The sequence below is a fragment of the Rhamphochromis longiceps genome, linkage group LG4 (genome assembly GCF_057381845.1).
Source record: "Rhamphochromis longiceps isolate RC_006_pf linkage group LG4, R_longiceps_female_GT1.1, whole genome shotgun sequence".
NCBI lineage: Eukaryota > Metazoa > Chordata > Actinopteri > Cichliformes > Cichlidae > Rhamphochromis > Rhamphochromis longiceps.
The window spans coordinates 23,587,094-23,604,854 of record NC_140560.1 but is presented as its reverse complement, the minus strand read 5'-3'; the positions used below and the strand labels follow the sequence as shown (position 1 = coordinate 23,604,854).

The following is a 17,761-nucleotide window of genomic DNA, read 5'->3' as shown; positions in this document are numbered from 1 at the left end:
ATCACCCAACATCGTTTCACTCCTCTGTTAAAAAAGTAAAACAAAAAAGAAAAACAAAACATTTGCTCCGAGGCAGGTTGTTACCTGTCTGCCAGCCACACCCTTCTGCACAAACACCACCTCTTCCTGCTTCTCTCAGTTTTCCGTTCTGCTTTTCCCTGCACCCGCTTTACTCGTGTTGGATTAGCCTTTCTATTATATGTATAGATGCAGTTGCACCTGTGCAGTCTGAGCCACACAGTTCCAGTTTGTTTTTAACCGTATCTGTTTGTGGACTTTGCTTTTTGCTTGATTTTTATTTTTCCCGCCTGTTTCGTGTTTGTGTCTCACTGCTTCCCTCACATCTCCCTCAGCAGCCTTTTCCTGCATTACTTTCGACAAAAGGTGAGCAGTTTGAACTTTTAATCTGAATTTAATATCAGTGTCTCTGATTATATATGCATTAACGGAGAAGTCGATCACAAATCTCTAATCTGTAAAGCAGTATTGTCTGGTTAAATATTGCATTTTATCTTACAGTTTCATTTCTTGGTCATGGATGATTTCGTAAGAACCAAACTAAGTGAGTTGGTGGAGAAATTTAAAGGTAAAGTATTAATGTAAATATGTGATGGGTACAGATATTGATACTGATGTGATCTGTTAACTGTAAAACAGCTCATAGATTTGGGCCGATTGCTTTTTCAGTCATTAACAAGAATTTCTGAAGCAAGTTGAGAATAAACTTTATCTCTGCAACTTTATTTTTAATTACAGATGAACAAATCGATGCTGAAAGTCTGTATGAGCTTGATGATCGAGAAATTGATAATTTGATCACAAAAGCTGGACCAAGAGTGAAATTCAAGAAGAGACTCAAGCTGTTAAAGGTAATTAAGTTTCAAAAAAATATTGCTATATACAGAGGTGAAGTTTTGTTAGAATTATCTGTATATTTAAAAATACACTGGCAGTAATAATCAGTGATGGGAACAACAGCAATAAAAGTAACGCTGTTACTTTTTTTTCAGTAACTAGTAATCTAACTAATTGCTATTTCTATCTTTACAATATTGTTACTGTTACTAACAAAAACATGTGGTGTGGACACATTACAGTTTTTCAACACACAGATGGTTGAAGCTGTCTTCAGCTAATTTAAAGGGGAGACTTGTAATATATCTATATCACTTAAAGCACTTCTGGATGGATGCAAACTGCATTTCGTTGCCCTGTACCTGTGCATGTGCAATGACAATAAAGTTGAATTCTATTCTATTCTATTCTATTCTAAATTAGATAGATTTTCTCCTGAATAGTATTGCTATGTTTGCTGCAGGAAGAAACTGTAAAAGCTGCATTTTCTAAGGAGCAAAAACAAAAAACTCCACCCTTTCTATGGGCTTAAATTGTGGTCATAAATATTTTGTACTTGTAAATCAAATGTGTAGTTGTAAACTCAGTTTTTTAACCTTGTAAACCAGAATATCTGAAATTTTTAGGTTTGTGCATCTATTTGTGTGTGTGTGTGTGTGTGTGTGTGTGTGTGTGTGTGTGTGTGTGTGTGTGTGTGTGTGTGTGTGAAAAAAAAAAAAGATCTGGATTTTTTTTTTAAGTAACGAAATAGTTACTTTCCTAGTTACTTACCAGAGTTTGTTGCCTGGCAGGTGATTCAATAAGTGGGGAAAAACAGTTAGACACATGAACAGATTGGTGGTGTACCAGGAGCTTCTGTTTAAGACTCTGCTTCCTCCTCATCGTCACCCAGTCATCCTGTTTCCCCGGCTGCTCGGGACAATCTGCCAGAAGGAGCTAACCTTTGGCTAATAGATTGTAATTGCCGCCATTGTTGGAAACTGAGCTGGGCCGCGCTATGAATTCTGGGACACAGCTACTTCTTCTTCTTCGGGGTTTAACGGCAGCTGGCATCCTTGTACATGCAGTGCTGCCATCTTCTGTTTCAGTCTGTTATTACACTCTTAAATCCTACTACTCATTCCTGCGTCTTTTGGGATCTTACAAAGCTTCAAACGTCGTGTCGACTATTAAATCAGTCGTCAACAATTTTGATAGTCGACGTAATCGTGACTAGTCGACTAATCGTGGCAGCCCTATTGTCACCCAGTCATCTTGTTTCCCCGACTGCTCGGGACAATCTGCCAGCGGAAGCCAATGGGGCCTACACTACCTTCGGCTGTGCTGGCTAAAGGGGCCTGGCTAGCTACGGGATGTTTAAGGGTGTGAAGTCGAGTCTCCAATTCTGTGTTTCTGAGTGAATGGTTGAAGATTACACCTTGAAATACGTTATAAGTTTTTAATTAATTAGTGAAACGTTGGTGAATGTATATGTTTGAAATAAAAAAGAACTGAACTGAACTGAATTAAATTGGCTATCCAGATAAACTACACAAAAACACCACTGTGTGTTGGAACAAGAAGTCATACTCTAATGCAGAAAGCAAACACCAAGTGACCCACTGGTGACAATGTTTCACTGGCAGTAATTATATTTAATTGTATTAATTCTTAACTAATGTAGATTTTAATTGTTTTGATTGTGATAGGAAGAACAAAACTCAAATCAGGAACCAATTGTTCTTTTCCAAGTAAGTTAAAAACAGTTTTTTTCCCCTTCAGATTTAATGTCCACATGACAAATACATGTTTAAGAGCTTAATATTAAACACTGCTTTGCACTTTTTATCTGCAGCTTGAACAGGAGCATGAAGAAGCAGCTGATGTGGTTCAGGTAAGGATTATACTGAACTTCAGACATTTGGGCCAACTGCCTGATACAAAGTAAAGCTCCATCCTCTGGTCTATAGAGACTGACCACTCTCTACAGAAGCCAATAAATGACTGAATCTAAAAACTTAATTCATAGGGAGTTGGAGAATATACATTTTGCCCTAGCTAGGGGGTTTGCCAACAGTCTCTGTAGGTCTTTGGGACTGCGACTTAATTATGCAAAAGAATCGTCTCACAGATGTTTACTAAGAAGAAGGTAATTTATGATGTATCAGCCTGCTGGTTGAATACATAACTGCATTTAAGTTTGTTGATTGTAAAACTTGTACGTTAGTGTCCTTTAAATACTGTTAAAGAGCAATGCCAATGCAAATAGTAATAATTTCCTGTATAACTCATATTCATCCTCAGGTCTTGCCATCCACAAGTGATACAGGTGAGACACATGCATCGTATTTATTGCATCTCATATTAGTCTGTGGCACCAATATTTTTTGCAATCTACATAACTTTACTAAGAATAAATTTACTGAGAGAAACACGTTTTTTTCTTTTATTATTTTTTGTTGTTTTTATCCAATCAGGAAAGAGAAAATCAGACCTTCAAACTGATGCCAGCAGGTTGCAGTCACCAGCTAAGCGACAGCGTCTGTCTATGCCAGGATTTGCAGGTATTTACGTCTCTTACTAAACAGTGTCACAGTTTAAGCCACTATAGGGTTAAATTTCTGTGCAGCACAATTTGCCCAACATGCCAGTTTCATCTTTGATGCTAGAAATTACTTTTCCTTTGGCTTGTTGTCAAAATTTAACAGTCACACGATGCATGGTATTGTAAGTTTGATTGGTAAGTGGTCACATTATGGTCCTGATATACTCTAATTCACACAGGTTTGTTTTGTTTGTTTTTTTAACATGAGATTTTACATTTTCTGGTTATTCTAGTCTATAATTCCTTCTAAATAGTTTTTTACTTTTTTGTCCACAGAATCAATCATACTGTCTGATGTGAAAAGCATCATGACATTTGTACATGCCAGACTAAATGACCAAGACAAACTCAGTGCTTTCTTGAAGTGAGTATTATGTTTTTTTTATATTTTGTAATGTATGGGCCTGGTTCCACTCCTGATCACGTGACAGTTTCACAAACAAATCACAGAGAGTTTGTTTTTAAAGAAAGCAAAAATGCAGAAAATGGCTGTAAAACATCCTCAGAAGCTGCTAGTTATGTGTAATTGAGTCACACGGAGAAGATGGTCCCTTTTCAAGAGTCTTGACTCACACAAAAATGAGCAGTATATTCACATGAACGCAACAATTAAAATAATTCAGTCCAAACACACTTTATGGAAGTCACACTGGTTACACCAAGAAACAGTCACAGGAATGAGTAACTACATTGATGAGGATTTAGAATCAGTACTAATTGCACGTCTTTGGACTGTTGGAGAAAGACAGAGTACCGGGAGAGAACCGAGGCAAACATGGAGATAAACTCAAAATAAAAAGTTCCCAAGCCAGATGTTGGTGTGAGACAACAGTGCTAAACATCATGCCACCGTGCTGCCTGAACATGAATCCTTTTGGTTCTTTCCTTTCTTGTGTCAGATTGTATGACACAAACTGCTGACATACAGCAGTACAATTATAGATGCTGAAATAATTCAGTAGTAAAATAAAACAACATATAATAAACAATTTGTGGAACCAGTGTATAAAACTAGTAATGATTCATTGAAAAATCACTACCATGATTATAACTCTCTTTTAAACTCTCACTTTTAAAGCATGTTTAAAAATGTTTTCATGACTGAATCGTTTAACCCATATTTAAAATCTTGTTCAACAGGAAAAAGATCAGTGATTTGGAGACAGACAAGAGGGAGCTGGTTGGCGTCTTTGGTAAAACTGGGGCTGGAAAGAGCTCTTTGATAAATGCCATCATCAAAGAGAAGAATCTTTTACCCTCAGGAAGCATCAATGCCTGCACCTCAGTCATGATCAAAGTGGAAGCCAACACACGTAGCACAAAGTATGAAGTAGAAATTGAGTTCATCACAAAGGAGGTAAAATGAGTTCTGAAAGTCTGATTTTTACTTAAACCTATAACATGTGTTAGAGTCCAGTTCTTGCGGTTTAAGGTTGGGTACATACCTCAATAAATTGCTTGTCATCTATTTTTGTAGGAGTGGAACGATGAGTTGTGGTCATTTCAGCGTCAGCTTCTTGGCAATAATAAAAATCAGGACAAGGAAGACGATGATTATCATGATGCTGTTGAAAAGCTGACAGCACTGTATGGAGAAGACTGGAAAAGGTCCTTTGAAAACCTCATGGAGAACAAATATTTCAGAGAAATTCCAGAATTTCTCCAATCCAGGCGAAAGATTTTGACATGTGAATCAGTAAGACAAACTCATATTACTACTATAACAGACAGCCATGATAGACTACACACTGGGGATGCTGGGAAATGCACACAGGTGAAACTAGGACAACCTGGACACAAAAGGAAACTGACCAAATTATCAGATTATGCTGAGATCCCATAACTACCTGCTCTAATTAAATGGGTTACCAACTGCTAGTAATACAGAAGGAGCAGAAGAAATTACATAATAGTCATGCTGTGAGTGAGACGACGTAGCACGTAATAACATCATATTACTACTATAACAGACAGCCATGATAGATTACCCAGTGGCAATGCTGGGAAGGGCACACAGGTGAAACTAGCACAACCTAAACACAAAAGGGAACTGAAAAAATTAACAAAAGACTAAGAGCTAGAAACAAAGTTCACTTCTGAAAACAGAATGCAGCATAGAGTCAAAAGTCCAAAAAACAAAACACTGAAAACAGATCCACTGATCGAAACAGATCTTACTGAGTTCCCACAATGATCTTTAGATGATCACATTTCCAGAAAAAAATCTCTTCTTGTAATAACTGTGGTTAACAAGACCCAAGACTGGTCCAGGTCTGGTTTTGTAGAGCATGATTTTCTTCTTCTTCTTCTTCTTAAATCGCAGTCAGAACCTTTACGTCTTTACACAACAGTGATCAGTTCCCTATTTTAACCTACTCTTACACTTTAAATTGCACCGTAGAAATTCACTGCTGAGCAAATTCAGCAAAGACTGAATCAAAGTGGCCACAAAGTAAATCAGTGTCTGACAGTCAGTTAAAGTGGACAACTGTGCAAAATGCCGACATGAAGTAGTTTCTGCTAATAGTAATACTGGCTGTTGAGAACAAGAGTGTTCATAGCATGATTTAAATAGAGAATAAAAATTAAATAAATCCTAAAAATCTATTTTCATTTTGGATTTGATTGATGTTTTTTTTGGTCCAATATAACACAAGGGGAAGCTTGTACATGACACAATCTGATCATTTAAATCTAAAACTTAACACTAATTACTTAACCTTTTTTATGTCACTGACTTTTTAATGATTTCTATAAAGCACATTCTGTGAGGACTGAAATTAAACTGCACTGCTTTTACTATTTATTGCAGGCTAATGAACTTTCTGCACAATTTGTCAAGTACACAAGAAGTGAGTCAAAACAAGGAGAAGATAATGAAGGAAAAACATGGTTTTGGCCACTAGTGAAGTGTGTGACTGTCAGGGTGCCAAACAATCCTTTCCTCCAGCATGTCACACTTGTGGACCTTCCTGGAAATGGTGACTGTAACAAGAGCAGAGATCAGATGTGGAAAGGGGTAATTCACATTTACTGCTCTTTGCTTATACTGTGTTGTCTGTAAACAGTCATCTTTCAATGAAGCACTGAAACATGTTATTCTCCTTTCAGATAGTTGGAGATTGTTCTACTGTGTGGATTGTGACTGAGATTAATCGAGCAGCATCAGAGAAAGAGGCCTGGGAGATCCTGGAAAGTGTCAGTAGTCTGATTGGAAATGGTGGCGAATGTCAGCAAATTCACTTTATCTGCACCAAGTCTGATCTTCTTGATGATTCTGATGATCTGTAAGTACATTTTGAATGCTGAGCAACTACAAGGTGTTTTCATGTAAGATCAATGCAGGCTAGAGAAAAAATGAAGCACTTGGTTGAGCCTTTGTTGTAATTAATACAGAACATTTGGGTCAAAAGGAGTCTGAGAGGCAGATACAATTTTATAAAGTTTACTGAAGATGGTGGACTGAGTAATACACAGAGAGGGAGGGGAATAGAGGAGAGTGGGAAAGGCAGTGGTAGAGGGACAGCAAGAGAGAAGAGGGTGAGCAATAACAGCAGAGCAGGAGGAGAAAGAGATGAAACTGACATCGTGGCAGCTTTAATGTATGTTGCACATAATCTATGAGATTATAGGAAATCGTGCATATCCTGGTCCTTACAGTCGAGTAATTCAACAATTTTACATTGTAAAGCAAAAGTGCCATTACACTGTCCTTCAGCAACAAAGTTAAAATAGTTGCTGTGACAAAAAAAACCATTTGTATGTGAGCATGTCAGCGTGTGGTGACATCACGATCCAAATAAACATGCTGGCCTTTCTCCAAGTGCTTTAGAATAAATGCTACCAGTCTCCCATATTTGCGAGTTTGTTTGGCTTTTTTTAACAGTCAAAATAAATACATTAAATAAATAAAGTCATATCATTATAAACTGGATCCGCAAGGCAGACTTGCACAACTAATATGACATTTAATAGGTTTATTTACAATGAAAGAAATATATAAAATGAACTGGTGAATTAGTGGAGAGCAACACCCTAAGGTGGCAGAGAAGCAGTGCCACAGCCAGTCTTTAAACACAATTTAGGCGATGACCATGAGTTACAGGTGTGCAACAGCCAGGGAAAGCTCAGCTTTGTCAGAAAGGGAGCCTCCCACATTTCCACCTGAAGACCAAAGCTACGTCCACACCTACATGGGTATTTTTGAAAACGCAGCTTTTCCAATGCGTTTGGGCTTTTTGTCCGCACGTAAACTGTGTTTTGTATCACTAATAACTGAGATTTTTTTTTTTAACTCGTGCCAGCGTGGATATTTTTGAAAACTCCGTTTCTGTGTTTAACTCGAATACAGAGATTTCGTCACGCAACGTTTTGACATCATGCTGTACACCAAAATATTGTTTAGATGAAATGAATTTCTACAATGGTGGATTTACACAGTATACTGTTGCTGTTAATCTTACTATCTGCAGTTTTTAGACGCTTACATATACACCCGCAGTTACTGTCCCTCCATTTTGAAAGACAGGAGTCAGAAGAGGTGTCCAAATTCATGGGCTGCATCCTGCTGAGGCCGCATTTCTTGGCCGATTACATCACAGCAACGCAATGAGGGCTGTCCAAATTCGTAGACTCCTACGAATGCGGCCAACGAATGCGTCCCTCATTTCCCCAGATTTGAAGGATGGGTTGGGTGTATCCTTCGTGGCCCACCATATCCCAGAATTCATAGCGCGGCCAAGACAATTCCAGTTTCCAACAATGGCGGCAGTTTATCAAAACATCACATATTTGCAAAAGTGCTCCGACTTTTTCGGATACGTCTGTTACCCAGGAGCTCGATAGCTCGAGAACAGCAAACTCCTGGCACATTGTTTTCAAACCTCCCGCGGTCTTTCGCTAATCAGGTTAAACATGATCTCATCAAATAAAGTCACTTAGATAACTGAAAATGTTATTGTTTGGCTTTTTTCAGTGTTTTATTTGTTTGTGTAAATCATTTTGGCTGAGATTAAAATTATTAGATTATAGTAGATTAAATAAAACTTTATTAATCCCTTGGGTGGGTTCTTCCAGGGTTTTTACACAGCTGAATAAACGTCAAACAGAAAACTGATTAAACAGAAGTGTGAGATGATCGAGAATTTATGCCAGTGTCCTGTTATATTTTAGATAGCAAGGAGCAGACGACTGAGTTTATTAAACTCCGAGACAGCTGGTGACGCAAAATTGAAGGCTAGATCGTCCAATTTCACAGTTGCTCACTTCTGGCCTACCCGGCCTCCTGAGGACCCGGCCCATGTAGACCGCGAAGGCCGGGTCCTCAGGAGGATGCAGTCTATGAATTTGGACACCCCTAGAGTGAACTTCGGACGTGGCTTCTACATTAAACAGAAGCCAAATCCCGATGCCAACACGTCGTTGTTTTTGAATAAATTTAATTTTTTTAAATTAAATATTTGTATGCTGTATGCATCTTGTCTATTCCTAAATTGTGAGTCTACACCAGCCATATTTCACAGCGCTGTGACTTATGATTTTGAATCACTCAGACTAATGTAGTAACGCGTTACTGTAATCCGATTACTTTTTTCAAGTAACGAGTAAAGTAAGGGATTACTGTTGCAAAAACAGTAATTAGATTACCGTTACTTTCCCGTAGGAACGCTGCATTACTGCGTTACTAAAACCGTGATTTTTTTTTTTTGCGAGAATGTCTCATGACAGTGACATAAGCGAGTGCGACGTTCGTGACAGATCGACGACGTTCTGTGTGCAGATCAACAATGGATAATATATCGAGTGTGGGAGAGAGTATGAGCGTGCAGCGTTTAAAGCGTGGAAGTACTGACCTTTGAGTTTGATTCCATAAAAAGTGACAAAAACATTAGTGTCCGTTGTGCATGGGAAGAAAACTTCTTTTTACAGCGAAAAAACCCCCTAAACTTCCGAGCAAGCACCAAGTCCGCTACGACATAATGGGAAATTCACAGAGAAACTCGCGGATTCTTCCACTGACCGCTGCGGCACACCTGCACCAGGGGAAACCTCCGCCTACCCTACTCCTGCTTTACAGGTGAAAATAGAGCAACAGGAGCGCTAGTCTTTGACTTTATTTATTTTCTGCTGTGTTTTCTTCCAGTCAGAGAATGTTGCATATAAAATTTAATTAAATTTTTGCTTGATGCATAAAGTTAAATAGTTAAAACGAATAAAACAAGTTTTAAAAAAGGACTTTTCCATTTGATTACATTTTGTATGATGGATTATGCAGAAAAAGTAGAATTGGGCTGAGAGATCTATCGCTTTATCACCTCTTCAGGTTGTAAATTGTGTTTATAAAAAGTAACTAAGTAATTAATTACTTTAGAAAATAAGTAATCAGTAAAGTAATGGGATTACTTTTTGGGGAAGTAATCAGTAATTAGTTACTGATTACTTTTTTCAAGTAACTTGACCAACACTGATTGTCAGTTTCGTTCTTATTTGAATAAACCAGTGAGGCAAAATCCAAAATACTGTCTTTAGTTATTAACATTATTCAAATAATGAAAGCGTTTGAAAATGGCACTTGAAAAGTAACACAAAAGTAGTTGCCTTTTCAGAAAAACCAAAACTTTTCAGAAGTACTTAAGGTTTTGTGTTTACCTGTTCCCTCCCAAGAAGGTTAGGATTTGGCATGTTCTTGACAGCGTTTTACTTTGTGTTTGCGTTTACATGTGAACAGAGATATATTTTTTAAACTGCACATGTGGATTGGGGTTTTTTTAAACGAAGACAAAAAATCTCAGTTTTCAAAAATACCCGTGGACATGTGGACATAACTCAAGAGTAAATCAAAACCACCCAGCCTGCCCCAAATTAATGATGGTGATAATAATAGTGATGATGATAACAGTACATATATGCAAATTTCATGTAGTTCATCAGCTGATATCCATGATCGAATAGTTAAAAGAAACATTCAAGCCAAGGATGGAGTAAAGAAAGCATTCAACAAGCGAACCAAGATTAAGGTGAGTTTTATAGGCTTACAGAAAATAATACAGACTCTCCACAGTTGTAAGGATGCTTTAAAATTAAATCATTTTCCCCCCAGAAACACTTCACTGATGACAGTTTCAAAGTGTTCACAGTGAGCTCCAGAGAGTTCCTAAAAGGGAAGCATCTAAGTCCAAAAGAAACTGGTAGGTGAAGTCTTGATGCACATGTTGTTTTAGTTTGCTCTGACTGAAAGAAAAAAACGTTTAGTTTGAATTAAAATATGTAATGTCAAACTGTGGCACTGAAATTTCTTCTTAACAGAAATAACCAAACTTCAGAGATTTTTGCAAGAGCTCAATGACTGTCACTCAGAGACAGTAAACTATGTGAGTGGAGCTTATGGGATTCTTGCTTTGATTCAAGGAGCCAACTCCAGAGGAGTGGTAAGGTCAAGTAAAAGATATACAACAACATTCTCTTACATTTTGGGATTTCTCAATTGTCTTTGTGTTTCTTATTTAGTTTTTTAAAAAAATTATTTATGGGTTATTACTTATCTCATGCATTTTTGCTGTTATATTTAGCTTCTCAGGTTCTTATTACAGAAAAGTGATTTTTAAAACCAACTGAATTCAAGAACCTATAAGAAACGACAAGTAGTTTTTATGGTTTTATTACTTCAAATATTTTTCAGGATAGTAAAAAAGGCGAGGTGTTTGCAGAACTTGAGAGAATCATGAACTTCCAACTTGAAAATGTCCGAAAAGAAATGGAAGAGACCATAATGGCTTTTGAAAAATGTCTTAATGATGGCGTTGAGAAATCCAAAGGTTCATATGGAGAAAAACTCAAGAACTTCTTGTATCGTGTATGTATTTTAAATATAGTTACAAAAAATTTACAGATTTAACAGTAATATGTACACTCAACAAAAATATAAACGCAACACCTTTGTTACTGCTCCCATTCCCCATGGGATGGACGTAGAGACCTAAAATTCATTCCAGATACACAATATAACCATCCCTCCCAAACAGTGGTCACAAATCAGTCCAAATGTGTGGTAGTGGGCACATCTGCTATATTGAGATAATCCATCCCACCTCACAGGTGTGCCACATCAGGATGCTGATCTGACATCATGAGTAGTGCACAGGTGTACCTCAGACTGCCCACAACAAAAGGCCACCCTGGAATGTGCAGCTTTTTGCGCTATTGGGGGTCTGGGGACCCAGAACCGGTCAGTATCTGGTGTGACCACCATTTGCCTCATGCAGTGCAACACATCGTCGCATGGAGTCTATCAGATTGTCAATTGTGGAATGTTGGTCCACTCCACTTCAATGGCTGTGCGAGGTTGTTGGATATTCGTGGGAACTGGTACACGCTGTCGTATACGCCGGTCAAGCACATCCCGAACATGCTCAATGGGTGACATGTCCGGTGAGTATGCTGGCCATGCAAGAACTGGGACATTCTCAGCTGCCATCTGCCCTGAACAATATGAACCATGATTCATCCGTGAAGCGCACACCTCTCCAACGTGCCAGACGCCATCGAATGTGAGCATTTGCCCACACAAGTCTGTTACGGCGACGAGCTGGAGTCAGGTCAAGACCCCGATGAGGACGACGGGCATGCAGTTGAGCGTCCCTGAGACGGTTTCTGACAGTTTGTGCAGAAATTGTTTGGTTGTGCAAACCAATTGTTCCAGCAGCTGTCTGGGTGGCTGGTCTCAGACGATCTTGGAGGTGAACCTGCTGGATGTGGAGGTCCTGGGCTGGTGTGGTTACACGAGGTCTGCGGTTGTGAGGCCGGTTGGATGTGCTGCCATATTCTCTGAAACGCCTGTGGAGACGGCTTATGGTTGAGAAATGAACATTCAATGCACGGGCGACAGATCTGGTTGACATTCCTGCTGTCAGCATGCCAATTGCACGCTCCCTCATTGCTTGTGGCATCTGTGGCATTTTGCTGTGAGACAAAACTGCACATTCCAGGGTGGCCTTTTGTTGTGGGCAGTCTGAGGTACACCTGTGCACTACTCATGATGTCAGATCAGCATCCTGATGTGGCACACCTGTGAGGTGGGATGGATTATCTCAACATGGCAGATGTGCCCACTACCACACATTTGGACTGATTTGTGACCACTGTTTGGGAGGGATGGTTATATTGTGTATCTGGAATGAATTTTAGGTCTCTACGTCCATCCCATGGGGAATGGGAGCAGTAACAAAGGTGTTGCGTTTATATTTTTGTTGAGTGTATTTAAATAATTCTGTTTTCTTTTTTGTTTTAGGGAAAGAAGGGTGGTGCTTTTCACAGGGTACTGAAGTGTGTCGTTGAGAATGGTGGCGTCCACAAACCAAAGAATGGGACCCTAATTAACCTTAACATGAAGTTAGCTTCATGTCTGACTGACAGCATTGATGAAGAATTCAGAAAGACCTTCCCGTAAGAAAAGACAAGTTCTAAACAGTCACATAATATTATTCAAGATAATTTATAACATATAAACTTGCCAATTCTGCCATTAATAACCACAATGTTTACATGTTTTAGAAATGACTCAGAACGTGGAGCATTCAATGGAGTCATCAATGAATTTTCTCTTAACACTGATTCTCTGATTGAAAAGTACAAAAATGCTGAACTGCAGTTCAGGTTTCTCAGGACAGAGGTAAGAGATGAAACTTTCCTGTCTAAACTAATGGACAGTAAAAAAAAAAATGTTTTATGACTTTATATGATTTAAAGTGATTTTCATCCTATTTCATGTTTTGTGTCTAAGGAAGAAAAAATTAAGGCAAAACTGAACAGAACGATGCGGAAACAGAAGAAAAAAGTCTACAGCAGTCTGACAGAGACAATTGAAGACATTATGGAAGAAGGCTACTGCAGTAAGAGATAAAATCAGAGATTCACAACTTGGCACTAAAACACATATTTATCATTATTCAGAAAGAGAAATCTAATTGGAGCTTTCTGTCTTATTGTAGAGGCTGCAGAATTTGAAGGAGAAGGCACGCTGTACAACATGAGAGAGACTATTAAGGACCACGTGCACTCAAATAAGGACATGTTTGAGCAGGCAAAAAATACCATGTTGGAGAAGTTGCACAGTTTGAAGGTTTGTCATATGATTACCATATTTTGTTATAATTCACCCAAAGGCTTTTTCTATGTTTAGCTGGAATAGACTTAGACAAAAATGTATGTTCAATTTATATTTTTAATCCAGTTTGAGAAACTTCTAAATGTAATTGTATTTGACTTTAACACATTTTGATCTGTGATAAGTAATTACAATTTCTAAAATAGGTAAACATCCTGGAGATTCTGGAGAAAATTATGACGGAATCCATTGAACGTTCATTTAAAACTGATGGGGGCTTACTCCCAGGTAAACAGGACAGTTTGCTGTATTTACATTTGATAATGCTTTCTTCCTTTTCTCTTTATCTTTACAGCCTTGCACCTGATAGCACAGTCTGTTTACCTATTTGTCTATCTATTTTTTAATTAACTTAAAAATTACTGAGTGACACTGTTACTGTGGTGGGAAACAATTAAAAAATGTTTTGTTTTTCAGATGTTTCAACAGAGCTTGAGATGGTGAAGAAATATTATGATCAACTTGCAGCCACTCCAGATGATGAAACATCACTTGGTAAGTCCTTAAATGTCATCATCAGTATTACATTAAATGTTTTAAATTAAAACAATTGTCCTTAATGGAACCAATGGAAACCAAAGTTTCCATTTGTTATCGCTCTTTGTTAAACCTCTTTTTCTGTTTTTGTCATGTTTGGCTGTGTGGCAGGCAGGCAAGCAGGAGTGGTGGACCCAAAATGCAGGACTCAGACTCAAGGGATGAACTCAAAAGCTTTTATCTCAGCTTTATTTGCTGGCACAGGAAAACAAGCTTACAAAGGAAACTAAACTGAACTGGGAAAAAACATAAACTCACGGGAAACACAAGGAGATCGACACAGCACGAGGGTGAACTGACGTTAACAATGCAACAACAAGAACTAACTGACAGGGACTAAAATACACTGGTAGGCAAATGAGGAAACGAGGAACAGGTGGGAACACAGCCGGGAGAAATTAGACTAAACGAGACAGAGGAAGCGAAACTAGAAACACTGACATAAGATATGAACCTTCAAAGTAAAACAGGAAATCCACAGACTGAACACAGATAACTCTGACCAAGAACAGGAGGAACACAGTACAAGGGTCAGAGTGACATCAGGGGCAAAGGAATACACAAGCTAAGAAATATAGAACAGAAACCAAAACACCAATGTCAATACCAATCAATGTCTCAATCATTTTCAGTTGTTTTTGTTTGGTCTATTTAAAAGTTGTTTGGTGACATTTGACTTTGATTTTGAGAATGTCTGTATCTTTAATGATTCAAATCTTGAGGCTGACAGAGCAGTTTGAGGAAAAACTGAAAGACATTTACATTACATCACTCTACATATATTTCAAATCTATTTTAATGTTTTTATTTTATGAATTTAGTTATGGCTCATTCAGATGCCAATGACATTTATATAACACATTTCAGTACATGTAAAATCAGTCTACTTAACACAGAAGATAAAAACATGGCAACACTTTATAATACAGCCCACGACTAATGCGTAATTCCCCTGTAATTAAATGGAATATCAATGTATTTTATCTAAAATTACAATTAAAATTGTAATTGTATTTACCTACAAATACTTCTAAAATGTTTAGTACTATAATCTAATGAATCCTAAAATTGATCTTGTAAACTTTGAGACAGGATTGGTCAGTTAGGGTAAGTAGCTCCATCTCCGTCCTGTAGCTACATGACTAGTTTTATCCCTCTACATTGTGTCCATCTTTTCCCTCAATTTCAGGAGTTCTTTTCACTGTGGAATTAATTGTCTGATTATGAGATTAAAAGTAGTTTTTCATCTCAACTTTTCACACTCATATATGTGTTTTTGACAGGTTTTCATACATTAGAGCCACAGCAGAGGGTGTTTTTCTTGAAAACAATATCTGAATTAGGATTAGATGGATTTGTGTATAAGAAACACCAATAGTCATAGATTTATTTGTAAAAGTTTTTTTTCAAGGACACATTCATACTTCTTGTCATGCTCTTTAATTGTACGTTTCTTGCTCCCAACAACATTTCTGACTTGTCATCTATGTTTATTCTTCACAAAAAATATTACATAAACATTGTTTTGGCAGTAGTATTAGCAGAATCTGTTGTGATATTTTAACAACATTGTGTGTTGTTAACAGAATTTGACCTCTGTCACACCTAACAGCCATTTTTGTTGTTATGCAGGTCTTTCCAAGTACTCGGTGCCATTTGAGGCACTAACTCCTTCCCCACAAAAGAACTGAGTATATTTTGTATTAAAAATATATTATCACATTATTTCTAAAAGCTTGTCTTAAAATGTTACACCCAATTTATCTTTGTAATAAATTCTACATTTCAGGAAATATTATTTTCTTTTCTTTTTTTTTAGCATGTGTTAGGTTTTGTATTGTTGATTGTCATTTATGCTTAGAAAGATTTAACCATATATGCTTAGAGGTGTATAATCAATTGTGTAGTGATAGGATGTGTGATCTTTAGCAGGCTGCAAAGGCTTGGAATGCATTCCAGGAATGCACACCTACATCCTGGGAGCATGGGAAGAGGTCGTACCTTGTTTTAATGTTTTACGGTAGGATTAATGTAGCTATGTCAGTTTTAGTCTAAGTGCTTTTTACATATAGATGGATTGTTGGATTTTCCAGACCAGCAGGTTAAGGGAAGTCATTTATGGGGTCACACTCTGACCCCACACACTCACACACACACTTACACAACGCACAGGAAAGGTACTCTTTGTTTGTATATAGACGTCATATGTTAATGAACCTATGCATATTCATGTAACCTCAATAAAAGAGCAGTGTTACGGGGGAGCAGAGAGAGCAACTGGGGTCAAGCGAAGGAACGGCGTTTGTCCGGTTCTCTCCCGTGCACGAGGAACATGAAGAACTTTGCCTACTTCGTGTCTTGCTTGCTGTGTAATTATATTGTCTTCAACGTTCCAGCGAATAGGTTCAAGCTACAAACCTATCAGTATGAGTATCCTAAAATGCCATCATTTTTGTTTAGGTTCAGTTGTTAATATAAGTTATAAAAATTTGACAAAAACATTTGACCTTCTTCATTACAGTTTTTCAGCCGTATTCATAATATTATAGCCAGAAGTTTATTTTATTCCACTAAGGCATTTTTCAATGCTTAAAGTCATTGAAATAAGTCTCTGAATAGTCTTTACTCCCATTACTCTTATGGAAATCCTTCTGAATTTGAATTGTTTTTTGTTGTTTTCGTTTGTTTGCTTTCTTTTTGTTTTTTGAGGGGGGAAAAAAGAACCAGAATAAATATCAATCTTTCATCAACCTTTTTCTCAGTTTTTCTGAATGATTCACAAATGTGTCAAAGCATACCCTGTCCACCCTCTTGTAGTTATTTACAGTATAAACTGATACTGCATCACATAAGTCTGTGATTCTTAACCACTGGGCCATGAGCCACACTTTGAGGGCTGGAAAAAAAAAGGTATTTTACACCTGTGTCCCTGTCCATTAAAAATAATTTCACTTCCAATGCAGCTTCCCACCACTTGTTGGGGGTTGTTTAATCAGCCTCAATAAGCAACCAGAAGAAGACAGTCTGCCCGCTGTTTATAAATAGCAAAATATATGGAGAAGTTCTTAAAATGCAAAAATGAACATAAAAGTGACAACCCCCCGTCCACAAGGCAACATTTTTGTGCAAGTTTAACCCTGACTTCCTGAAGTATGTGTTTGTGAACGGAGGAAACGAGGCGGACCTGAGAGCCCAGTGTGCAAAGTGTGGACTAATGCTACCCAACGAAGCACTGAACTGATTTTACCCGTTGCTGTATACTGTATATGTGTCATAAGCTGATGGGAGAGGCTGCTGCAAACAAGCTACTGACCATCCCACTCTCAAACGAAACTCTGAGCCACCATATTACAGACATGGTCTTAGACATACAGCATCAGCTTCTGAAAAGACTAAAAAGTACAACATTTTTCTCTTTGCAACTAGACGAGTTATTATTTTTATCATTATAAAATAATGACCGTGGCTCAGGGGGTTGGGGATCACATCTGTAACCGGATGGTCGCCGGTTCGATCCCTGGGCTCTCTGTCCTGGTCGTTGTGTCCCTGGGCAAGACACTTTACCCTACTTGCCTACTGGTGTTGGCCAGAGGGGTCGATGGCGCGATATGGCAGCCTCGCTT

The 17,761-nt window shown here is 38.0% G+C and overlaps 1 protein-coding gene across 2 annotated transcripts; it reads left to right on the top strand.

Moving 5' to 3' along the window:
• The first annotated feature begins 141 nt into the window (after positions 1-141).
• Positions 142-16,846, top strand: LOC146671631 (nuclear GTPase SLIP-GC-like). Of its 2 annotated transcripts, none has more exons than XM_085403898.1 (23): positions 142-384; positions 520-586; positions 757-869; positions 2,544-2,585; positions 2,690-2,728; positions 3,139-3,163; positions 3,312-3,398; positions 3,716-3,803; positions 4,580-4,796; positions 4,917-5,135; positions 6,252-6,458; positions 6,551-6,726; positions 10,362-10,455; positions 10,539-10,626; positions 10,745-10,866; positions 11,118-11,291; positions 12,726-12,880; positions 12,989-13,106; positions 13,218-13,326; positions 13,426-13,556; positions 13,748-13,829; positions 14,019-14,096; positions 14,254-16,846. In XM_085403898.1, the coding sequence occupies exons 2-23, from the start codon at positions 535-537 to the stop codon at positions 14,301-14,303; spliced, it is 2,466 nt and encodes an 821-aa protein (XP_085260024.1). In that variant the 5' UTR covers positions 142-384; positions 520-534; the 3' UTR covers positions 14,304-16,846. The 2 variants fall into 2 exon arrangements, with proteins under 2 accessions (XP_085260024.1, XP_085260023.1); XM_085403897.1 differs by having other exon boundaries at positions 14,250-16,846.
• Positions 16,847-17,761: the final 915 nt, after the last annotated feature.

Bases quoted from the DNA above. Each gene is read 5' to 3' on its own strand.
- LOC146671631 (XM_085403897.1), top strand. From the start codon at position 535: ATGGATGATTTCGTAAGAACCAAACTAAGTGAGTTGGTGGAGAAATTT. The intron at 587-756 runs GTAAAGTATTAA...TTTTAATTACAG, and splicing joins GTTGGTGGAGAAATTTAAAG to ATGAACAAATCGATGCTGAA. The intron at 13,557-13,747 runs GTTTGTCATATG...TTTCTAAAATAG, and splicing joins AGAAGTTGCACAGTTTGAAG to GTAAACATCCTGGAGATTCT.